General features: G+C 36.2%; 1 protein-coding gene across 12 annotated transcripts in view; it reads right to left on the bottom strand.

The window, feature by feature from the left end:
- Positions 1 to 26,676, bottom strand: part of PHF21A (PHD finger protein 21A) — a 124,728-nt gene that overhangs the window by 81,230 nt on the left and 16,822 nt on the right. For 7 of the 12 annotated variants that reach the window (XM_030274283.4, XM_030274287.4, XM_030274284.4 and 4 more), the window contains 4 exons: positions 12,495 to 12,535; positions 8,656 to 8,791; positions 4,425 to 4,457; positions 2,272 to 2,337 (listed from right to left, as the gene is read on the bottom strand). In XM_030274283.4, coding sequence (XP_030130143.4) covers positions 2,272 to 2,337; positions 4,425 to 4,457; positions 8,656 to 8,709 — 153 coding nt within the window. In that variant the 5' untranslated portion in view covers positions 8,710 to 8,791; positions 12,495 to 12,535. Of the gene's footprint in view, positions 1 to 2,271; positions 2,359 to 4,424; positions 4,458 to 8,655; positions 8,792 to 12,494; positions 12,536 to 26,676 lie in introns of all 12 variants that reach the window. The other 5 variants (XM_030274281.4, XM_072929962.1, XM_030274280.4 and 2 more) reach the window with 1 other exon arrangement.

Below are 26,676 nucleotides of genomic sequence, written 5' to 3'. Positions count from 1 at the left end.
ATTTCACAAGCCAAAGATATTTTATTATTCTGCCCCTCTAACACCAGCATCTCAGCTCCATGTCTCCAAGTAGGGACACCACACAGGCTGGAACTTTAGTTTCTCAAACTTCATTAAAACCTTATTGAACAGTGACCATTATGCATCCATTGGGCCCTCAGAGTTTACTCACTGGATATCAGATACCAGAAGTACTTGGCTCTAAACAAGAGTACAGATTACACATGTTGCGCCCCTTCTTAACACAGGCACTGCATGATGTAAACCATTATATTTACTGTACAAAACTGCATATTTTCCATGCTGTGTGAAAATTTAATTGCTGATTAATATTCTACCCATAAAGCAATTGATAATAATGATTTTTCCTGAAGAGAAGTGAAAGCGAAAACAGAAGAAGGGCTTTTGTTGTAGTCTCTAAGGTGCTGCTTAACTGCATTGCTAAGCCACAGATTTATATACAACAGATTCCTGCAAATAAAGAGGGAGTGAGCAATTCTCTGCACAGGGAAGTTGTGATTCTTTTCCCAGAACTTATATTTACCATGACCATTGCATTTTAGCAGTCATACTACTTTAACAACATTATCATCTGGAACACTGGCAGCTCTGCAGTCCAGTAGTAGAGATAACAAAACATTTAAACTTCAACAATCATGGGGAAGTTCACTGTTGTTCTGATAATCAAACCCAAAAAATACAAAGAAGCAAACTACTGCGAGTTCATACAGACTGTATTCACTGTGTGGTAGAAGAAAACGCAAACTTATTTTTCAACACCTTTTGGAAACTTAACCCATATTCATGCCATGAACAAGTGTAATTTAGTACTTTGAGTTCAACAGAAAAAATATAGGTCCATTTCTAGTGATGGGTAATTTAAAATATATTAATATAGACCATTCTGCAGTATAACTTTACAGAGTTATAAATACAAGTTTAAAAGTTATGGTAGGATGTACTTGCTTTCTTACATTCCATTCAGTGCCTCACTGCCTGTCCCATGCTCATCATGTGAACAGGTAGTCAATACAGTTTGCTTCGTGGCATCAAGACAAGCTCATTTTGAAATTACCATGGGCATCCAGAGCTTACCAGAGAATCCTGAAACAGCTTGCTGTGAGACATAGCCACATGCAGAGGCTCATGCTGGTTTTAGAGAATAAATCATCTTCAAGAGAGGCATGCTATCACATCAGCAAAACCTCAGTTTTTGTTGAACTACTATTCTCATAAAAAAATAATTTTCTTTATTATCCTTACATGTTTCGTCCTAGATTCACTGTTACCCTATTAAAACATACTACATTTTCTTCAGTAAACAAAGTTCCTAGATAAATGTCAATCACTGTCTGGCTATTTTTTAGGGATAGTAATATTCAAAACAGAACACATGCAGCTAGTAACAGACAAATAGAGGCATCTAGTTGTGACACTCAGGCATTTTACCAATGCTCTAAAATTTTTCCCTTTTCAAAGGTCTAATCTTTTGGTCTAATATGTTTCCATTATTGATATATTAAGCAATACAATAAGGGACTGCTTAAGTCAGTTTACTACGGATAGGATGATGTGGTGTATGAGAGGTTTGTGCATGTGTTGCTCTTTAATGTTTTAAAAAAAAAGTGAGAACAAATTCTGTAGATACCTCAATATTATGTCTTTTTCTTCTTGCTATTCACAAGGCCCATGTTCAAGTTCAACAATCTTTCTATTAAACATTCAATTGTAATGATTACTCATACTTTAGAGCTGTATTCCTACCAAATGGCAAGCATAAGACAATTGTGGTGTAATTTATCATGGTTAAAGGATCCAACTAATTTTCAAAATGTCTATTAAGTACCCATAACTGACATACATTTAGTTGGTCTTGACATTAATAACAATTCCAGCGTACTCACCCATATACACAGTGTGGACCTACTAAGTCAAAAATCTAAAGATTTGCCCAAACCAGAATGGTCAAGTTTAGAATAAGTTTCAAGATAATAATAAAGTGACAAAATTAATCAATTTTCCATCTCCCTTAATATAAAATGCTAGTTTCAACACAAGAAAAATTGCTGTAACTTCCACTGATTAAATAGTTTCTTGTTTGATAGACTCACAAAAACTCAACCTATCCTTTGCTGAGAAATCAAATAAAAATCAAAAATGTCTGGTTGCCCACACTTATTTTTGCACTTAAAGATTTAGCAGCACTCTTGGAAGCTGGGAAAAGAGACATCTTTAGAATACAGTGTTAAAAATACATCTCTGTTTCCCTACCTGTTTCTCACTCAGAGCTGTGATTTTGGCTTGAAGTTCATGAAGCTGTTTCTTCAAATCAGCGTTCTGATTAGAAAGAAAAAATATCTGTGAGAAAGATATTCCATTTGTTAACAAAGAGTAGTAGCAGGAAGGTGGATTTTTTTGTTTGTTTGCTTTGTTTTTGCATAGTGTATTACAAATACAGCACCTCTGGATGTACAGCAAATAAAATTCAAATGGCTCAACAAAGCCTTAGTTAAGTCTCTGAGTGCAACAATAATCAGAGAACCTTTCTAGCACTCAGAGAGATAGCCCAGTTTGAAAAGAAGATTTCATTAAAACATCCATTAGTGCTTATCACATTATAAAGCACATTTGTACATTTCATCAAGTCTACAAATTAAACAGAAAAAGTTTGTTAATATGTAATACAACAGTATCATACTGTTTATAGCAGTATGCTATGGTATGTTATCTAAAACATTCTTACCTATGATATTTATGCAAAGACATTTACACTTAACTACGTAGAGTATCAAGCATATCTATTAAATCTTAATTGACACATATATCAATTGAAGAGAAACATACATAAGTCCTTACTTCCATGTATGCTTATGCTTTAGACTGTGCTAAAGAGAACTACATTTGCCTTGACACGTCATTCATATTAGCACTTTGTTTACAGCAGCACTTTTCAAAGTTTCAGATTTTAAAGCCATAAGAAACACTAGAAAAAATGCAGACAGAAACCAATTTTTACTAGGACTTTTTCTTTTCTACTGAAATTAAAAAAAATTAAAATAACCATATGTCTTTAGTCTAAAACCTATGAAGTTCTGCAGAAATGTGACAGGGAATCAGGTTTTCCTTAATTTTTGTCCTTTCTCACTTTTTTTGTTCTCAATTATGTTGTAAACTTTTCATACTAGGCTATGCAGGTTTAGTATGCTAAGCAGAAATATTAGAACACAAGACTAACATAATCACAGGAATTTCATGTATGTTCCCTATTTTTATATTCCTCCAATTCTGAAATGCATTTTGATCTCAGCTTGCAGATAGTCTCTGATTTCAGCAAAACCAGATATTGACAAGTCATCCTCCCTACTTCTAGATTCTACTTTATAATCTGGGATAAAAATGCATTAAGAGCATTGGAAACAGAGACCAGATTTACTTTTCCTGACTGTAGGAACTTTGCATGGCTGTTTGCAGCATGACCTCACTTTCAGCAAGTATGAACTGAAAGCAAACTGCTCTGCAGACTAATTGTTAGCAGGCCTGACCAGTGAATTTCAGCAGCAGATCTTACCCAAATCCCATCAGAATAACAATGTTCAAAAAACCAGATTTTCCAATACACCCTGCTTAACCCTCCCTGTCGGAGCTTTAACTACCAGAGTGTTATTAAAAACTGTCTTCTTACTTCACTGAGCTCAGAAAAAAACGTACATTCAGAAAATTACAGGACATTTACTATTGTATGGGGATGGGAGCTCTTAACAGCAAGCCTCAAGTGAGCGGCCTTTATCCCTCTACTCAACATTTCACATTGGTTTGAGAGCTCCAGAGCACTCCCCATTCAGCATCCCGGAGTGTTTAACTGCTGTACAAGAAAACCCAGGGACCTTACACAGTCTTTGAGAAATGGATGACTCCTGCTGTCTATGCAGGGAGCCCAGTTATCCAATTTCAGAAGCTCTGAAACTTCCCAAGGCTGAGTGTCCATGCTATGGACACTACAGGGCTGGTAAGACACCCAGACAGGCAGTCTGAGCACAACCTCAAGCTATATTGTTTGGACAAAATTTCTCGGACAGAATATCCTCTGTCTTCTTGCACTGTGAACCTTCTATTACTCCAAAAATGAAAAAAGTTATTGCAAATTATGGCAGCTTTTATAGAGAGCAGCTTCCAATAGAATCAGAAAATTACTGCTCATCTGAACTGCACCATAGCCCAGAAAAGTCACTTGATTTAAACTACTAAGAATATGTATGAGACAAAAAGCTCCATAATAGCCAGAACTTTGTTTTGTTTTAAACAATCCAACAGTCATTGTTCAAAAACTTATGAACAAGTTTTCTTCTAAACACTGTGTTAGCAAGGTGATCTAGAAATATCTAAAATTTTAAGTAAAATAATCCAATATAAAAATAAATAGTTACCTGTGGATCTTGCTTCATTTGGGCAACCAATTTCTAGAAAGAAAAAAAAAATGCAACAACACAATGAAGATTTTAATTACTAATATTTTGAACAATTTAAAATTCAGTATTTTTTACTAACTCTTGTAAAAGCAAAGTATTTTCTTACAGCATTTCAATAGCAAAGCCTGGACTCCAGTATTATAACATTTCCAAACCCATTATTATTAATACAGTAAAAGTACTGTATTAAGCCATCACTTTTGCTCCTCCTAAACAGCTCTTGAACAAGTGATGCTTTTTATAGACAATTCAAGCCAGCTGGGTAAGATACTCTAATAGCTGTGTCTCCTCTAGAACTGCTGGCCTCTTTGCTTGCAGTCAGAAGAAACACAAACCACAGATAACTGCTGCAGGCACAAAAGCTGTTTGTATATTCAAGGGCAGAATGTTTCAAGTACTAAAGCTCTGCCTGTGTGTTGACTTGGCTGGTACCAGATGGAAGACCCATGTTCAGAAGTATCTTTGCCACTTTTCTCCCTCAGAGAGAGATTGAGATCATTGTAGAAGAGATGCCCTCCACATCCAAAGGAAAACAGACAGATTGTTACCATTCACTATTCTTCCTCTCTCACTTCCTTCAGGCAGCTGCAGGAGAATGCTGTCTATTGCTAAGCAAGGAAAGAGTTACCAAAGAAAATCAGAGCCCAGAATGAAGACACAATGTAAAGCAAAAACTCCTAATAACTTTTTTGGTAAATTTGTAGAAATTTACATCTCAAGTGTTTTCAAAGATTATGTCTTAGGTTTAGTAGCTACTAACAGACATTTATTTCACTGATCTGCTTTAATTACTTTTTGAATCAGGAAAACATTCTAGAGTCTGTGACCATAAGTTCCCAAGTTAAATTACAGGACTCTTATGTAAAAGGATGACCTCCTTTTTCTTTTGAATCTATTTCTTTACAATGCAAGCATGAAGGCCTAATACGATTACAGAAAACCAGAGCTGACTTGAGTCAAGAGGAGTTGGAACCTGGACTTGATGATCCTTCCAGATCCCTTCCAACTTAAGACACTCTATGATTCTATGGCTGCTTCTTTATGCAGTTTGTTATTTCTTCCACACCATATATTCCCCCATCAGTCTTCACCTCTTCAGACTGAACAACTCCTCATGCACAAATCATTCCATTGCTTTGTTCACTCTTGGCACTCTTCCATAATTCTCTAGATTGTCTCTATCATCTGGAGACAAAGTTTAAAATTACGTGCAACACTCAAGTACTCTGAACTGCAAAAACTCCTTCCACAGTGCCAACAGCCAGTTCACAGCCTGCTAGTGCAGATGTAGAACTGGGCCGGTTCTTCCAACGTGCATCACTTGGCATTTATCTACATTGAATATTATTGTTTCGTCATGCTGCCATTCAGCATCACAGGAACAGACTTAGCTTATTTTTCCTCGGTGCTTCCTGCCACATTGGAGCTTGACAAGCAACAAATCTGTTAGTTTTTATATAAAGTGCTCCTGCAGATGCAGTCATAAGACAATATAGTCAGCACTGTAAACTCTTTATAAAATATTGCTATATTTTTGGATCACACAGTACTACGTCATGCAATCCTAAGGAAAAAGATATGCCTCTTAAACATAAGCTAAATTTAAGGTATTTTAAAAGCTACTGATCTTTCTGCCATGACATAAGAGAAGGACAAGGATGCTTCAGGTTCCTTCTACACATCAGCTTGAAGAATTATCCATGAAACTCGACCCTTCTGTAAGAATAGCTAAATATAAGTCCTTTAGCACCTCTTGTGATCAAAACTATGAAGAGTAAACTGTTTCAAATTTATCTTAATTAAGTCAACACAGAAGCAGAATGAACTACTTAGACTTGATGCATCCCTTCTCAGGGCAAGCAATATAGCTCTGACAGGAAAGACATTTGAATATTCAAGTTGTGCACTCATATAGAAGTGATCTGGTCAGGTGTCATTCATGGTGGATTCTCTGATCATAGAAAATAGACAAAAAAGTAGCTTTTTCTGAATGGCTAAACACCTTTTTTGGGTTCTTACTGGTAGTTTTAGATACACTTTACAAAAGCAGCATTATGAAAACTTCAGAGTTCTGGAAGCGAAACAGAAGAGGCAAAACCCAAGGAGCTATTCTACAAACAAAACCACATCATACTGAGCATCACTTGTATGTAAGCAGTCACAGGCAACACACTGCATTAGGAAGCTGGGAGGGTTTGGCTACAGAGCTGAGCTGAATTCCTTATGCTCATCACAGACACATGTCCACCACTTCCAACGGGACAACAAACCAGGGCTGTGTGAGTGTTGGCAAGCTTTGTTAGAGAGTCCTCAGAAAAAGAAATACCAGAGAAGTAAAAGATGACAAGAAACAATTCTTCATAAATCTTGAGTGAAAAGAGGAACATATTATATCTCTTTAGGGTACAAAATTCAGAGCTATATGAGAAAGTTCAAGCATTTCATTTGAAGATTTTTTTTTAGTGCCAAAACCAGTTTAATTTCCATTGGTCTGCATGCTGACAAGCAATAACCACATGAGCACCATTCACAAAACCGTTACTGAAGCACCCAACATTTTGTTGCAATTGTTATTTTCCACTGTAAACATATAGACTTTTTCTTAGCCTTAATTATAGAAATATACAGCATCTTAAATTAAAAAAGACAACCTTTGATACAATGGTTTTTCTAGTTTCACAAACTAAAACTAAATCTAATTAAAGCTGATTTTTGTGCAAAGCTCACTTTTAATGTCAACTGGGCAAAGTAAAGAAAGTCAAAAACCCCACCAACTTTAAGCTGTTTAAAAAAGGTTTTTTTGGATATTTCTCAATCTTCATCCCTGTTCATCAGTGTCATTATGAACAGATGCAAAAGGTTATTTAGAATTCAGTCTTAACATTTTTGGTTCACTTGGGCATAACGGGGAATGAAGATGCACACAAGGGGTAAACGCTGTCATACAAACATGAGCATGATTAACATTTTGATTGCTTTACAGTAGTTAATACTTGCAAAAATTACTTACTGGCCTTAAACATTTGTAGGTCTCCAGCAAAATGCCGTGGATAATTTGAACTTCCTTACCTCCACAACAAAACTTCATTGAAGTTTTGAATACAAAGGCCTTGGAGTTACTGAGGAGAGCAAAATATTCATCCATAGTTCTGGAAATCTATCCTTAGCTATTTCAGGTTTTGCTCCCTGGCTGTAAGTTGTATTTTGTTAAAGCAGACATAGCTTGATTTTACCAACTTATCCACTCGGCTTATTGCAATATGCACAGCATTGCAGCGAGTACTGAACAACCCATCCAGATCAAAGTTTAGACAAGTCACCGAGTAATTCTGAAACATTTTCCAAATTTCATATGATGGACTACACTGATCAATGTTACTTATTATATTTTTTTTATCCATTGTGTAACAGTTGTGAGTTTCAGATATCTGAAGAGCATCAGAAGTACTTGGAGAACTGTGTTTAGAAAAGGTCTCATTAAATTTAACATTTCAAGTCTGCAGCTAGTCTGTGTCTATGACTGTAATAATTTTCTTCCAAGAATTAATATGCATGTCCTCCTATACTTACTACATTAGGTTTTAGTATCATTAGTTGTAATAGTTCCTCATTGGCATTGTAAAACAGTGACAAACTGCAACTCTACCGCCATATAGTATTGAACAGGCTACTAGTAAAAAGACCCAACATATAAAAATTTACAAAGCCCAAGCACTACAACATTTTGGTTATCAAAAATATCGTTTAGAAGCTACTGAAGTACAAGACACTCCAAAAGAGAAGGATCAGATTAAACTTTGCAGCACTATATACCTTTCACTTCAAAGTTCCTCCACCATATTCCTCCATTGCCAACTGAATAGTGAAGTTGGCTTCAGAACATCAGAAAAACCTTCCAGACAGAAGCAGCTGAACACAGTTTTCAGAATGTTTTTATTACTGCTACAAAACACTAAAAAAAAATCCACACCCACAGTTTGATATGTAGATTTTTCACATTTGCTAAAAAACAACAGGTGGTCAGGTCAAAATGCAGAGTACAAAATTCTGAAAGAGTTTCAAGCTTATAAAACAATTATTCAATTATTACTATAGTTGTAGTGCTACTGCTTAATGCTCCCATTAGTAGCAATACTGTCAACAGTATTAATGTTACTATTGCTTTAAAGCAAGAAAGTATATAAATTACCTGGTGAACCTGAATTTCCACTTTCAGAGCCTCCTGTAGAGTCTGCAGCTCCATTCTCTACCTTCTCCACTTTCTCTAGAAGTGTCTTTGCTGATTCCAGTGCCTTTAGCTTCTGGTTTCCTCTTTAACGCCAGTCCTATAGAAAAATAAGGGGTTTGTTTTGGTTAGTAAAGGAGAAGACTCCATTTGAAAAAAGGAGATTATAACACAACAGGAATTCAATAGTGAACTATATTCAAATGCCTAAATACAGTCAGTCTTTTGAACACAAGAAATCTGCAGGCTCTACAAAATGCCTGCCTTGGAGTCATTTAGCCAAATTTGTTACTTCCCACATATCCAAAAGTTGACATACTTATCCCTTATCTTAGTTTGCAGGCAGCTATTTCCTACCAATATCCTATTGCAGTTGCATATTAAATTAGCAAATTTGACTACCAAGAATGTTTTAAAAATCTGTGTCGATGAAAACTTATTCTGGAGAATAAAATTCTACAACCACAATAAATAGTTAAATTAAATGTTTGTGATACTATAGAGCTGTTCTTAGATGGGACAGTGTGCATGTTATTTAACAGAACAACATTAATATATTAATAACTCACTGCCTAAAGTTTGTGCCAAGTTAGTAATTTCAGTTGAAATCTGTTCTGAAGGAACAGAAGAGTGATATTTAGCAGCACAAGGCATTTCAAAAAGATTAATTTTATAATCTTTTTAACCTTGGAAATCTACTTGTAGATAAGTATAAAGTTTAGCATCTTCACTTGTACTACAAACAAATTAATCCCCCCAATCTCTGACATAGAAAAGCATTATCAAACATACTTCTAAGAGCCACGAATGCTGGACAAGAGATTTTTTTTTTTTCAGAAATATGATAAAAGTAATCAGTTTCTGAAACAGGATTAAGATTCCCATATGCTCAAATTATAGTGGAACCTGTGTAAAAACATCTATATATGCTAACACATGAAAGTCACTGGAAAACTTTATATAGCAATTTTTCCAGTCACTTTTCCATCCAGACACCACAATTAAGGAATTGCTGCAGTGTTAAAATAGTTCCTACTTTTTTATTCTTTGAAAATTTCTCACATTCATTGCACAGGTGTTGCCAATTCAGGGGCCTTCCTAATGAGACTACAAGGTTTTCAAAAGGATCCTGACAGCTTTGATTAGACATGCAGGCTGTAAAAAGAGAGTAATTCCCCTAAGTTAAAGAATTTTATTTTAATGCTGTCTCACTACAGTAAACTGAAGTAATGGACAAATTTGTGAACTCCTGAAAAAAAAAAAAAAAGGTTGTAGGTGAGTGTTTTGTTTATTTATCATTTATCTTTTCAAACACAAATATATTACAAAAAGAGTAGATTATAAATGGGAGTTAAAAAGCAGTACATTTAAACTTTTTGTCAGTGTTGTCTGCTGTTAGCTTAAAGTTACTTATTTAAATAACAAAGGCGTGATCAAACTTTCTAGCCAACACATGAAATTACCTTCTGCAAAGGCCTCTCCCACATGTGATACAGATGAATGAAAAAAGCTGCCTTTGCAGCACTAGTCTCTATAAAATTGTAATCTGTATCAAGGGATACATGGAAATTACATATAGTTCCCTGTCCTATTACCACAAACAGTAATGAGAAAACAGAATCACGGATTATTACTTCCACTCACTGACAAGAACAATTACAGCATTCTTTGAGTCCCCACCACTGCAGTTTCAAAAGAAGCCATGCCTCAGAAAACCACGTGGGAGACTGGTTAATGAAAACTGGAACCCACTGCAGAGGCCAGAAGTCTTTTTGACCCTTGAAAATTCAGTTTCAGGGTAAAGACAGGCAGATATGGTCAGTTTCTTTCTCAGTGCGTCTTCAAAAATTCAGAAGGCACACGTGATGAATAGTTCACACTGCTCTGTAGCTACATGCTAACTTCAAAGTTGACTGCAAAACAGTTATCTCAACTGAATGCAAAAGAGATCCAAAAGAATATAAAAAATATCCATCACTTAAATATATGTAAATGTAAAGTCCAATACATGTTCATGGCAAATATGACACGGTATTTCTGCAAAAGAACATATAAAGATTGAGCAACTTCTATTAATGCACAACTTAATTTGACAGATAAGAATTACAGTATTGATGGTTCATAAAAACTAATCCAAGCTAATTGCATCTATGCCTTGAACAGCTATCAAGATTTTTCAAAATTAATTTTTAAGAGGTTCAAGGAAAAAGTGACACTGCCTTGCACAAAAAAGTAGTTGCTCAGCCTAGCTATGTTTATAGCAGTATAAACATGAAAAAATATATTTCATTTAAAAGTTTGGTCCAGTCGCCAAATTCTGAATATGAAATATATACAATTGTTTCTTTCTAGAACGCACACGTGGCAGCTTCCCTTTCCAAGCAGGAATAACTATTCAGTTATCTCTGTCTAGAGTTCCCCCCAAGTACCTTATACACAACCAATACAGTTAAAGAAACAAAAATAAAAACCAAAAAAAAACCCAGTTATTCCTTACATCCAGCAAAAATCTAAACTGCTTTTTTCCAGTTTACATAGAATAATGTCTATAAATATCTATCAGGACATCTGGTTAAATATTGCTCATTTGAATATTACCTCCTTTGAATGGAGGTAAAAAAACTACATAAGTGGCTATACATTTTGCTAGTGCAAAAACTTTCAGTATTTTTGAACTTTTCTTCTTTTAGACCAAACTTAAAGGGAAGATTAAAAAAGTTCAGTAGCATTATAAACTACCTATAATACTACACACCAAAGAGGTGTAAAACCATCTCTGAATTAATTATAGAACATGGTGCATTTTACACTTTATTCTATTGGCAGTGCAGTTATTTCAAATAAAAAGCTTGTAGATGACTGAAATTGCATTAATGGCTTGGCCTGCAAAAATTCTTCATCACATTATTTTTAAAGGAAAACAAGCAAATGCCTTGCTCAATACCAGAATTGGTGATTTCTAAAAGGAAGGCACAGGATTCAGTAGTACATGCATCTCTTGTACATCCAGATATACTTCAAGTCTCAGCCAGGAAGAACACTGAGCAAGAGGTAAATGAGGCATTTTTGGATGGATTTCAACTATTGGAGGCAGCAGTCCTCCATTCAATTTCTTGCTTGCATTCATTTATTACCAATAATCACTTATTTCTTAAGTGGTTGCTTCAAGACTTACAATTTCATACTCAGATAAGTGCCCCAATGCACTGCATATAGACTATTTATATATTCAAAGACTGAATGAAACCATAAACACTACAATAATCACATAAGTGATTCATACTTCCGTTATCTAAATTAAATACAATCTACATGGGAACCTCTAAAATATCACAATACTATTTCAACTGTGGCTATTTTGGAAGCTACACTAGAAACACAGCTGACAAGGCATATATACTTATATAAACAAGGGTAGGACACACACAAAGCCATGGATGCCTTCTGTGCGTATGGAAGGACTCTGAATAACTCAGAATTCTAGAGAGAAGTCTTTCTAAGCCAAAAATTCCTTCAAATAAATTTGGTTTTCACATTACACAGAAAAAAAAATATTATTTTTGAGTAGATGAATTTAAATGTTCACTATACTTACAGACCCTTGAGCCCAAATCTCAGCCTTAAGGGATTTTATTTATAAAACTTCAATCAGCAACAATTACTTTTTAAGACTTAATTCCTGAATCTAAGAATAGGTAGAATTTCAGTTTCAGTAACCATCAAAGTTTTCCAGGAATGGATGTCAGCTCTTCATATCATCTATTCTTAGGTAAGCCATTTTAGCCTTGGGAAGAAGTACTTACCAGTTTTGAGTAAGTTATCCCTTTCAGCTCTCTACCCCCTCCTACAAAAGAAAAAAAACAACAACAAAAAAGATAATTACAAATATTTTTAACTAGAGTTTGAAACAAAAAAATAATTTCAAATATTTGAAAAGTTGTAGAGGGAAGGGTTGGGACTTTAGAAGGGGGTTTTTGGTTAGTTTTTCTTCAGGGGAGATGAATTTTTTTTTTTTTTAATGCTGAAGCTAACTATAAAACACCACTTCGAAAGAAAATCTGTTTGAAGCAGCAGGGAAAACTAAGGAGACCTACAACTTTAATCAGGATTAAAATACAAACTATTACTGTCACTGGGGAGAGAAGTAATCAGAGGTACAAATTTTTCTAGTTCCATGCAAGGTCATTGTACCCCTCCCATGGGGGAAAGACCTTCTCTCCATTACATTTATTAAGATCTCTATCATAAGCCCTGTCAGTTGCCACAGCTAAACATGATGAGGTTACCCACCCTAGACATTTGCCCACCATCTCTGCTAGAGGTTCCACCAACACCCAAAGATGGTAGAGCAGGTGGTAGGCCAGCTCAGTCACCAGAGCTCAGATCCCAGAGTACTGCTAGGGACTGAAACAAACAGCAGTGTAAGCCAATAGGGTGAGACACAAAAGGTGGAGCCCAAGAAGAGGCACTGTCCCTTGTCCCTTACTCTGCCTGGGTCATGCGTAGAACATTCTGTGGCACAGCAAGGTAATACCTGTGAAATCACCACATGAATCATAAAAAACTCATGAGTCAGAGTTCTAAAAAGATAGCTACAATATAAATGATAACTCATTTGTTCAATTACTTCGCCTGATGCTAAAAAAAGGCTCCAAAATACTCCCAATTTTCTAGTAAAATACTGTAATATTAGCGTATTTGAAGCTTTAACTTCACAGCTAACAAGAGCTTTGGAGGTATTCCTATCCACACATAAGTCATCACAGAGCTGAAGTTTAAGCCCCAGCCTTATAAAAAGATACAGCAGTAGAAAGTCAGGATCATCTCTCTCTCATTGGAGACCAGCACAAGTGGAGGGTTTCCATTTACTGACCAGCAGAACCAAGAGCTGATGGCCACTGAGAACAGAAAACAGGAAGCCTACTGCTGGCAGTGACAGTATTGTCAGTCTCCTAGTCTCAAATGTTATTGTGCATTTTGAACCACAGAATATTACAGATTATGTTTAATTTTAGAGCAATTTCAGGAAAGTTTCTGTAACATCCAGCTGCTACCACGACAGGTTATGAGCTGGGAAGTATGGACTGTTCTGAGGTTGTATTCAAAGTAAGTACATTCGCTCTGGCTGCTACAGAATTTTAAATACTTTAAGGTATTTTTTGAGGGTGCTGAAGAGACAGGTATTATTCTCAAACTCTAGTTGTTTCTATTTGGTACTAAAATCCTACTTGTCACCACCACCTCCCACTATCAATCAGTCACTTGATTGGTCCAGAGACCTACAGAGGAAGCCCTTTCATCATGCAAGTACTAAGTGACCTCTTCAACAAGCAACAACAACTATCTGTCCATGCTTATTAATAAAACTATAATAATAAAAAAAATCTAACTGCTCTAGATCACTGCCTTTGAAAAGCTAAACAAAACAGTCAGTACTACACATCTGCAAATGCAGTCTTATAATAAATAAGCACGATTTTTATTTTAAAAAAGAAAAATATCAATTTCCTTGTAACATAAGTACACACAACCTGACAAGAAAGCTGTCACTTAAAAATAACAGCAACTGTTCCTTCCTTCCTATTTTCCCCCTACGTAGAGACTCGCCTCCATAGCAGGACCCTAGCTCCATCAAGATGGAACTGTGCAGAATAAAGCTGCACAGTTACAAACCTTCAGATTGCATTTAACCTTGCTGCAACCTCAGACTCAGAAACCAGGAGCTCCCAAGGACAGAGTTTAGAACACAAGGAGTTTAATCGTGACTATCCAAGTGAACCACTGTGTTGCCTTGGAGAAGTCACTTAGAGAGGACCTATATAGGGAATGGAAATACATTTGCATCCTCTTCTGTAGATAATTTACTGCAGGCTTTTTCTTTAGTGTTTAGAACAGGTTAACCTTTGAATGTCAAACCTCTGGCAACACAAAATTCTGCCCTCACGCAGGTATACTATTTTTACTAACACCCGTGCCTCATTTAGTAGAGAGGACAAGCACAAAGAATAAAGTAGCAATTGAATTTCTTGTAGTTCTGAACTTTTGATTTGCATGGTTTTTTAAACTCAACATCTAAGCCCTACGACAAATAAAAAATTGGTTTCTTCATATGCAGTGCACTAATGAGAGCCACAGAAAAACTTGTGCCTGATACAGGCAAGTTTCCTTGAATAGAGAATTGAGACAGAGAAATGAACAACAAATACCCAAGATTAGTAATCCCAAGCATCTTAAGCAGATGTAAGTTTTCAACTGCTCTTAGCATTTTTATAGTAAGAACAGCATACGACCAATATCTGTAACTTTGGTTCTTGACAACTGCCTGTATTTGTGGATGCTGCGAATCAAGACAGAATAGTATTAATGAAAAAGGGATAAAGTCTGCTCTGTAGATGAAATGAGATTATTTCTTCTTCACAGCAAAAGCACATATAGAAACTCACACTGCCTCTCTCATTCTCACTACAAAACACATTAGAAAGTTAGGATTAGACAGTTCACAATCACTCATATCAACTGAAGAGTTTAGCATTATACAGGGATTTTGTGACAAAAACTTCAGCAGAAATATATCACAAAATCTCAGCAATCCAATTTACTGAGGTAGCCTTTTGAAGGCTCTAGAAACATGCTGTAAACTAGCCAAGGTAGGGGCCTGCAAGGTTAAGTTTCAGATTATTACAGTACATTCTGCAATATTTTGGGAATGGGTTTTAAACCCCTGGTCTGGGAGTCAAATTAAGAGCACTGCCTTATTCCCAATATATGTATATGATCTATGATTAGAAAAGTTACTCATTTCATGGGGCCGCTATGAAAACTAAGATTTCAAAACTCCTGTGTTTAAGGCTTGGTAGCACCTGAAGACATCAGAAAAACACATGGTGGTGAAAACATTTTCACATACTGCACCTGAAAACTTAAGACTGTTTAAATGCTAATTATCTGTATATTAAGATGTCTGGTTATAACAATTATACACTTATTACTACCTTCAAGTAATACAATAAAGTTTATGCTACCAGAGACTCACTTGGAAAAACTGGAAAGAATTAAATGTCACGTTCAGCAATTTTTTCTTTACATTTTTCCTAACTCTAGAAACTAGCAAATGTTTATTGTCAAACCATGGAACTCTATCCATCCATATCATGTTACAATATTTAATTATGCATCTTATACTTTTCACCAAAAGGATCTCAGCATTGTTCAGTACACAGAAAAAAAAAAAAAAGGACTAAATGCTGTGCACAGGCAGTTGTGAACCTGATATTTTTTCACATTTCAGAGAATTGCTCTACAATATGAGGGTAAAGCATTATTAATTTTGTGTGTGTGTGCACAAAATACACACCACACAGAAGGGATTCAGAGTTTTTTTCTTTGGACTTTTGTTTTCAGATGTGAACTCAACAAAGCAACAGCTCTCCCTCCCATACTTAAAAGACATCCTGGATATAGAGAGCACTCTACCACTATCTTCTAAGAAAACAAGCCATAGCAGGTACTCTACTGTGATTTTCAAGTCAGCAACTCATATTCCTTCACAGGGCAGGATTTCTGCAGTCTTAAGAAGACACAGGCCAGAAAGGGTATATAACCAATTTCATGTATTATTATAAGGCTCATGTTTCGATGACCATCATTAGTGGTGCTGGTGCTGTTGCTTCTGTGACAAAAACAAACCTCCTTTGTGGCAGTGCACAGAATCTGATCTCCCTGTTCCAGTCAGCCCCAGGAACACATGCCAGGCAGGTGGTAAAGGGACCAACAAGATTGCTCAAGATAACTGAGACTGCACTGAAGGGTAGAAGTCATGCCTTCCAATTTGTCCATCTGTACAACTGCTCTCTCCTCCTTGTTCCTTATCCTCACACACTATTCATAGAATAACTCTTCCTAAACTGGTCAAGGAGCCTGGATTTTCTGCTCGTGCATGCAGACAACTTACAGGATTCAAAGTACACTTCAGTTCTACCTAAAAGTTCTTCTGCTGCTATGATTCACCACGAAGCAAATGCAGTTTGGAGTTTAAGACACCTAAAGCTGACTTCACTTGGGGATAGATTGCTTCACCTTCCCTGAAACATTTTATAAAACCATCAAACTAAGTTTAAATAGAAGTGTGCAACACCATCATTTGTCTTTGCAGAAGCAGTACTATATTTAACACATACAAAATGAGCTGGAAGACTCATTACCGTTTAAAAGACCACCTCTAGTGTAAAGATAAAACCACTTCACAAGCTGATTCTTAAAATATCAACCAAAACTTGCCATGGCACCAAACACATGGAAACAGTTGACAATTACCCTCTTAGCTCTTGTCCTATGACTACAACTCCATTGGGCATTAGTAATTCTTCCTGAATACAGTCTTTCCCAGCATCTTGGGGGTGGGAAGGAGTATGAACTCGCCCTCTGGCAAAATTATAAACTACATTGGGCCTTGTAGAAAATTAGCACAAACATGTTTTAAAATCTCAGAATCATCTGTCACTTGAGCAGATTTAAGATATATTGCTCTCCACTTTTTACCTGTGCATAAACGCCTCTTCTTTGCACAGTCTTAGCCTATTTCTTGAATCAGAGAAGCCTCTCTAACCTATGACCATTAGTAAGCCTGGAAGATGTTCTTTCTGACTTGGTATCAAAGGTTCCCCATTTAACCTAACATTCATAAAACTGCCATCAGTAAAATTCTCCTTTTTGTACCCAGACACCAGTGTACAGGGATGTTTTACAGCACTGTTGCATTCAGAAGTTCTAGTATTGCAGAACCGCTAAGCCTCACTTTGCTCAGTGAGTTACTTTTCACCAGGTTCTAGGTGCGCACAAAATCATCTTATATGCAGTGTGGCTAACTTCTTGCTCATGTAAAAAAAAGTTGTATGACCTGGATTTTTATTTCAGTGAATTACTTTTCAGAAGGACTGTTTAGCTTAACACACACAAAGAGTATAATAAGGTCTGTTAGTTTATCTTTTACTAACAGTGCAACAGCAAAGTTTCATATTTGAAGTGGAGAGCTGAGGAATCTTTTGCAAAATTAAAATATTTACATGATGTGAAGGTATAAATCAGCAGAAGGCAGAGTTTTGCATTTGTTTCTAAAAATGTTTTACTGTATTATTTGATATTCCATAAAGTTGCTGGAAACCTGGGTTATTTGGGATTTTTTTTAAACATTGTTCAACAACTTCATTTCAAAGATGTCAGTTAATCTGTTAAGTCTTAAAATGATAATTTTTCCTTTTTGAATTTTTCAAGTATTTACAAAGTATATATACCATTGGGAAGGAAAATAAGATGGAAGGTCAACAAAAAACAGAAGGAGCTGTCCCCTCCTAGCTGTAATAGCCCACTGTTTAGGTCTCAAAGTTTATAAGAAATGCAAAGGGAAGTTATTTGAATGTTTGCGCTTTATGGTTTTGTTTTGTTTTTTAATAGTATGTCTAGCAAAATCAGTTTATTAACCTGTATTGTTCTTAACCAGTGTTGAAATTTCTCATTCCAGTCCCTGAGAAGTTCCTGCCTTCCTTTCATACTTCAGAGACAAAGAACTACTTGGGAAAAAGGGGAGGAGAGGGAGTTGAGAGGAGCAGAGAAGACTATTTCTAGAAAGAACACAGACAATAAATCCTAATAATTGATTTAACAACCAAAGATGCAAGGAACAAGAAAAAAATAAGAAAACTCTACCCCAGTACCTATTAAACTAATTTTCCCCCTGAAATTCCATTACAAAGTGAGGGATCTCTATTCCTAGTTTTATCCTTTTAAACATGAGGAGAAATTTCTTACTGAGTGCAAACCCTTTTTCCCCTCCTAGCAATCCACTTTATCTTAGAAAGAACTGGCTTGTCGGAAAGATATATTAGTGAGGCAGAAGTGCCTTAAGAGTTTTCATATGAGGTCCAGAGTACAAAAAGAGATGATCTGGGTAGTGTTGCAAGACTGCAGGCATGAAATGCAAAATTAGAGGTACCTCTGACTATCACTGGAAGTGCAACTGCACTTGTGATGGAGAGAACCTCAGATATGTGCACGTCCTGCTTGTACAGACTATTCTTTGAATTTTATCATCTGCCAGAGACGTTCAGAGGACACCAAAAAAATGTCAGAAGAGCAGCCATTGCCTCAACGACACAGCCACGACACTCAAGGACAGTCTCGGCCTTCCATTTCCACGGGGAAAGAGCTGCTGTTACCGCAGTCGGCCAGCAGGGGGAAATGCCAAACAAGTGAAGATTAAAAAAAAAAAAAAGTTAAAACACTAAACATGAGGAATAAAATTCGGCAAACCACACACATCTCCTCAGTCGAGATGGAAGGAGGAGATTCTGCTCTCAGAGAGGGAAAGCACGATAAATGAAGTACATATGATTCAAAGTATTCTTCCAGAATTTAGAGAGGAAACAGTGAAAGTGAAGTCCAAAACACAAGCAAGTAAAGGCAAGCTCTCAGTTTCATGTTAGCACAGAGTGACTGCAAATCAGTTAAAGTCTTCCTACATCTAGCGTTAAAATGAAAAGCAAAACATTGCGACTAAACAACTGAGAGGACTAAGCTGAAAGATTATCTATTTTAAAGTACTATCCAACATGAATGTACAAACTAATTTATTTAAAGTGAGCACACATATTCTAGAAGATCATTCTGCATTACAGAAGACTTCATATTACATTTATATAGAATCCTAAGAGTCTCGACTTTTTTTTTTTTCCCCAAAGAAATTTCAGAACAGCAGGGCTCCAATTAGAGACCTTGAATTTCCTTCTACCTTACAAATATTACCTATGCAGCATTTCCATGCTTACAAAGTATAGTGAAAACTACTTAAAGTGAGTGTTAGTTAAGTGAATAAATCTGTGTTAAATGCACATTGATGAAGGGCAACTTGGATGTAACAGACAGGGAAAAGATACAATTCCACAATGTGTTTTAAAATTAAGAAATAAAAAGGCAAAATGTGATAATTTGTTGAACAAAGAAATTTAACAGGCATTTCCAATGAAGAAAAAAAGACAAGCCCTGCAATCACAAGGGCTTCCTGTTTAAAATATCACTGGCTGAGAATCACAAGGAGCAGCAGTGAGATTTTCAGTGACAGATTTAGAGAGATTAGCTACACAAGCTTCTACTGATGTTACTGTTCCACAAATATCAGACAGAAGTAGGTACACATGTAATGACATGCAAACATTTAAAAATGCACGTGTACTGTGATATGGCAGGGTACCTTAAAATAACAGGTAATATTTTATAGTTCTTTATTTATAAAGTTCTTTCAAAATCGGGTGCTGTATTTTCAGTAAAACCCTTGTCTCAATGTGTCCATGAAAGGTAAATGCAGTTTGCTAGGCATGCACAAGGAAAGTTTAGACTATCAGTATATCAAAAGACCTAAGCGAAGCCTAGTTCTGCTCAAAGTTTATAGTTCTACCTTCAGTTTCTTTTTTATTATTTAGCCTGCAGGCTAAACAACACTCCCAGAGTCAGCTAATCTAGCTGGCCAAGGAACTCTCCTTCATGTCCTCTTCCAGCTGAGAGGTCCTACCTCCAGCAGTCCTCACTTTTTCTGGGAGGAATGGTGGCTGAGAGGGTGTCGCACTCCACACAAAGTTGAAGTGATTCACAGATTGGTCAGGGGAACATCATGCACAAGCTTCAGCAGTGGAAGCACTGTGCTGGCAGCAGAAGAGACCTTCCTTCCTTCAGCAGCTATAAAATACTGGATACAGGATTGAGCACTTTGCTGATTTTTTTAAATTAAAACGATCATCAGGAAGTGACCTTTCACTTTCCCTGCATGGTCAGAAATTTGGCCTGTGAGCTACATTTTCAGTGACAGAGTCACATTTGAACATCCTTTTCATTTTGAAACAGGAAGACCTACAGAACAACTAGGGGTAAAGATGCATCTGAGTTTGGCAGTCCTGAATTCTTTCTGTTCTGCTTGTTACTCAGGCAGAATAGATATCATTGTTCTTTTCTGTGTAGCCTCATTATGGAATAGGTATTCTTTAAATACTAAGATTAAGCCAATCTATACTGACTTTGCTATGGTCAACTTTTGTGTCAGTATACTGCAACAGGTACTGGCCCACATTTAGTCTGTCAAAGTCCTATAATAAACTGGACTCCTCAATTAAACTATTCCATCACATGTATTAAAAAGAAACCATTTAATGTATATGAGGTACAGTAGATAAACTTGAAAATTAGCTGATAATACACATTCTTGTACTCTGCATTTTATGATACTGAAAAATACTTAAAAGCATATTTATAAGAATATAGGCGTTCATTTCATCTTATGTGGAGCTTCCATTTTAACAGGAAGCGACACATAAATTCTTGCCTTTACAACACTACAGATAACTTGCTCTAATATATTAGGCTTCTAAATTATTGCCAAGAGACAATATTAAATGATTTGTTGGTGAACAGATGTTCACACAAAAAAAGTATCAAAAGAACAATCATTTGTTTCTTAATCTGTCTTCAGATTTTACAAACAAGATGAAAAAGGTAATGCTTCTCACCGCTAAAAGTGATTTCTTTTTTTTCTAGAATGAATACTGGCAAATCAACTTGACAAAGTTCTCCACAAAACATTGTCTCAGACTTTTGTCAGGTGCTCTGAACTCTGAAAAGGTGACTGGGACACTCTGCTGCTACCTGACAGGTATCACATTGTCCTCTCCCTTTGACTATAACATCTGTTCTAAGTACAGCCTGTTTGCATTTAGTAAAAACCATTCTCATTCTATATTTGCTTTCAATTTGCTTTTTAGCCAAATTTATTTCATTTTCACCAGCCATTATTTCTGTAAACCATGTTGTCATTTTGGCATTCCTGAGCACAAAGACCAGCAAAGAAAGAAAAAAAAAAAAGAAAAAAAGACCAGCTTGGGACCCTCCAACAATAACTACTGTAGTCCCTGTGTAGAGATTAATTAGATAAGTATCAAGAAGGTTTCCATGAGTTTTTAGTTTTGTGTACTGATAAATTATGATAGCGTATGTAAAGGTATCAATGTGTTTCACACATAGCCTAAATAAAAAGGCAGTAAACAGAATTAGGTAAAACATGCTTGTTTGAAACTCTGAACATAGCAGAATATTGAAAGCTCCTTTCTCTCCCCCTCCATCCCAAAATAAAAGCGTGAGTGAGAAGGGATTTCATTACATTCTTAGAACTGTGAGAAGCAAAGTCAAAGGCAGCACTGGCGTTCAGCACGCAGGCTGTACACACTGCCGAGCACGTCACGCTGACAAAACACGCTGCCGGAGCGATCTGCCTTCCCAAGGCCTACAGCGCACTGTCGCTAGGCCTAAATCAGGTAGCTCTGTGTGCAGTGCTGCTGCAGATGAGCAGGAGTCCCCCCCTTCTCTCCATTTCCCTTAGATTTAACTACCAGATTGTTCCAGCATCAGCTTTTTCTCTCTGCTTCCTTCAGCTGTAATGACTGTATTTAAAAAGACGACAGCATCACAATTTACTGTGAAAGATTCGGCCCTAATTTTTTCCTTCTTTACTAGACCAGCTCCCCTGCAGCTTCTGAGCCATTGTCAGCTGTTGTTTTTTGTTCCTTGAATGCAACAGGACTTGGCCTGCCAGGCTGCATCACTGTTTTCACAGCACACCTCTAAGAGGAAGAAAATCTCCTCTTCCCTGCTTCCTGCTGAGCACTGTGAATATTTGGATTTTTTCTTTCTCCCAACAGATACACAAGTCCAACACTGTTGAATATTCACACATTCCTCTCTTTCAACACCAATTCTTTCTTTCCCTGTTTATTTTCATACAAAGCTATTAAATGAAGCTGTAACTAAGCTGTAGCCCAAGTACCTCAGAAGTTTTTATAGAGAACTTGATTCTTCTGCCAAAGTAGTCCTATTCTGACAACTACTTTGAAGCATTTACTTTACTTAATGCAGCATTTTCCTGCTCTTAGGATTTCTAATCTACGCTGTAGCTTTGCAATACTCATGTTTGGGACAAAGAATTTTGTCTCTACAAGTCATGAACTTTCTCATTCAGGCAAGATGGAATAATGGTGAGATAAATCCCACATTTTCTCACAGCTTTACCCTGGATGACACCCAGGTGAACTACTCAGTGTAACACAGCCTCATGGGACTGACACAAAACTACTGGAGAAACACAATAGCATCAACTGAAGTATAGATGAACTCCCAAAATTCATCTTCACCAAGCCAAGAAAAAATCGGGTAACCTTCTGGAGGTCAAACATATATCAGAATGCTGCATTAAATAAATAAATACACACACCAAAAAAAAAAAAAAAAAAAAAAAAAAAAAAAAAAAAACCACCTTAAAAATCACCAAGACTTAAAGGTAAATAGAGATGCAAACTTTTCCTGAACACTGGAGGTAAAAATTTACTCCATTTTTTTCGTTAAAGAATTTAATTCTACACTCAAAAAAAAGTATCAACATGAAACCTAAAAAAATCACCAGTTTATTTCTTCCACGGAATAGTTCAGCTCAGTTCAAAGAGAAAAGATTTTTTTAGGCAAAAGTAGAGTTTCCAGAGTATATAAAACTTTTTAAATATACATTTAATTAATAAAACAGTGATTTAACCAGCTCATTGCAATGGAAATCCTGACAACACTTCAGAAAACATTTATGGCAGAGTCCTAATGAACTATTAGACAACAGCCTACACAAAAAAAGATGGACAAGTGAGAACAAGTTTATATACACACCTTGGAAAGACCTGTTTTCTATTCTCCATTACAGATTTGTTTTCTGATCTTAGCAGCTGTTTCCTTCTCTCTATTCTGCACAATATACCTCAACCAAATTGCAAGTTGTGTTTCAGTCCCTTGTTGTTCAAAAAACACCTGCCCTAGAAGGAAGGAAAAGAAGGATGGCACCACTCTCCACACTCTTTTCAGTCCCCTCTGCTGCAAAAGAACATATATGCTTGTCCCAGACAGAAGGTATTTAGGTTCCCAAAGCCAAACATGAGCATTTTACAGAATTCTAAACCGAGGTATTTAATGTTTCAGAAGTCACTCCCAGTGAGTAATAGTCCTTCTTGTCATTTTAAGCTGCACTAAATGGTATATTTTCAAATCATCTATTGGAGAAACAGTAAGAATTTCAATTTTTTCAGCCCTTTCTATTTTCTCAAGTTGCATTACCAAGCACATAACATCTGGCACAAATTCTGTGAGTGAAGAGGCTTGTACCTCATCCTTTCATACACTCTACAGGCTCCAGTCCTGGAAGAGGGCAGAATGGTAAGAAATAAATTTTTTTCTGAAGAAGACAGGAATGGTTGCTTCCTGAACGGACCAAAGGACCTTGGGATCAGCAGTAGCATATGTTGCCAATTTCTGAAGTTCATTTGACTTGACTCTGTCAAGTAACTTTAAGAGCTTAATCTTTCAAATACAAAATAATGAGACCTGATTTACAACAATGCAAGTATTTATTTCTTGGCTTTGTATGTTTTTAGAAGTGTCTGTTCACTAATACACAAAACCATGCTTTGTCCAATTAGAGACCAACAACCAAAGCAACCTTCAGCTGCTTAACTTCATGAGTTACAAAACCAAAACACAGTATTCAGTCTTCTCATTCATGAGCATCAAAAACTGCCAGTCTTACTTTTCAAAAATCTGCTTTAAAGTTCTTACTCAAGCATTCAAGGTAACAGCAATTTTTATGAATTAAACTTTTTGTGATTACTAAGTTCCTGCTGCAGTCACACAGTACACTAGAGACTGTTCAAATTCTACAACAGCTTAATACTAACCTACTAAAAAAATATTTTTTCTACAACTTGCAAAGCATCACAAGCATGCACCCACACAAGAGTACAAAGTCCTATGAGCTCTTGAATACAATAACGTGAAATTGTAATTCAAATTACTAAAGGCAATTACAAATAGCAAGAAGTTGAAGGAGGATTGATTCCCCCAACAATAACCTAAATCACCTAGATATCTGAAAATTTTTATAATCCATGCACACTGAGCAAAGCTGAAGTAAAGGATGCAATTCCTACAGTGGGTAAATCAGCACTACCATGTGTTGCCAACTTCTGAACTAGTTCATTTGAATATCCTCTGTCAAGTTACAGTTTGGATGTCACATCTGCATGTTCCTACATGACACATTAGTCTCCTTGTCCTCTGGCTATGAGTCTTCTGGACAGAAGTGTCTGTTGTAGCCCTTCTTCCTACCCTCCAAATATAGGAATGAACACTCACACACTACTGTTTGAGTTCAATTATTTAACACCAAATCAATACTTACAGCAGCAAAAGAAAGGTAAATTCATATATATAGAAGCATGATATTCAGAAGAAGCATTACTTTCAAGCAGTATTTATTCTGTGAGAGTATCTGCTCCCTGTGTCCTAACAATTCAGCTAGTTAATACAAAATTCCCCCATAATCAGATTAAGATATTCTAGTTAGACAAGGAGTAAACCTATGAAAGTTAACAGCTGCTGTTTGCCTGACAGTCAAACTGCTTTAAAACTCATTGATATCAATGCTAGGTGAGTGAGAAGTTTTGAGTTTCAAATCAGAGTATTAAATTTAAAAAATTAAAATTCTATCACAATAACAAAATGAGATGAGTAGGGGATTCTTGTTATCTATTACAAACTAATCTCACAGCTGACCATAGTAAAAACATCACAGATTTGGTTAAAAAGACAAGACAAGGACTTCCACAAACTGGAAGAGAAAACTGAAGAAAAGAGGCTGGGATGAGGCAGGATGTAGGAACAAATTATAGAGGCAGGAATTAATTATATCACCCTTTGAAGGTGATATAATTCATGATACTAAGATTACAAAGCACTGGCCATTTAAACAAAAACCCAAAACATAAAAAACAAAACCACACACACACAAAGGAAAAAAAAAAAACCCAGCAACAAAATTCCACATTTCTAAGGAACACTCTCTGCCAAGTATTCATATAAAAGATTGCAATCTTAATGAAATGAAGCTTTTGGACATCCAACTTCAAAGCAAATGAAAAGAGATGCTGGGAGATCTACATCTCAAATACCAAAATGTTCATACACCATATTGCAACAAAAACAAAAGAAAGCAAACCCATTAGTATACCTCACACCACCTTATAGAGCAAAAGCCATGAGAGGACCTACACAAAAGTAATACAGAAAATAAAATAAAAAGAAAGAAAACATTGAACAGTCAACAGAGAAGTTACCACAACAAGGACTGGGGTTAAGCCTGTGAACATACTTTTAACTTATCTGGCAAATAGGAAGGTTATACACATTGTGATGCTTTCCATCATTTCAGATAGTTGTAATTAAAGTAAACTTCAGAGAGTTATAGGGGATCTGGTAATACCAAATGACTGGTTTTCATTTGTCATTTTGTTGTCCCAGGTCAAGAAGTTCAAAATAATATACTCAGAGGAAAAAATAATCTAGCTATAAATATACAACGATGAAATTAAACTAGACATGACTAGTTACAAAAAAGATTTCAAGATTACTGCAAGCAAGCAGTTAACTCTAAGCAGCAAAAAGTCCGAGAAAAGTCTCAGAAGGTGTTAGAAACAGAACAGAGAAAAAACAGGGACCATTCTGCTGTGATGCACGCTGCACATCATTCTGGCTGCTTCACCTCAAAAAAGGGAGAAACAGAAATGGTACCAAGAGGAATGACTACAAGACAGCATGTTTAAAATGAATGAAACTATTTTTTCCTTGCACCAAGCTATCTCACACACAGAAAATGCAGGTAAACTGCACAGAACTTGCTGCTGTGAAACACTATGTAAGCCACAGATATTTATAAATTAGTTCAGAAAGGCAGCAAATTCACCTATAAATAGTTTGATGTTGCTATTCACAGTGCAATAGCCCAAATGTAGCTTCCATCTCAGACAGCAGCTAAACAACTGTCAGAAACCTACTGTTAATATTTCAGCGGCTGACAGAATGCAC

This window comes from Taeniopygia guttata, chromosome 5, assembly GCF_048771995.1.
Source record: "Taeniopygia guttata chromosome 5, bTaeGut7.mat, whole genome shotgun sequence".
NCBI classification, from domain to species: Eukaryota; Metazoa; Chordata; class Aves; order Passeriformes; family Estrildidae; genus Taeniopygia; species Taeniopygia guttata.
This window is presented reverse-complemented; position numbering and strand designations above follow the sequence as displayed.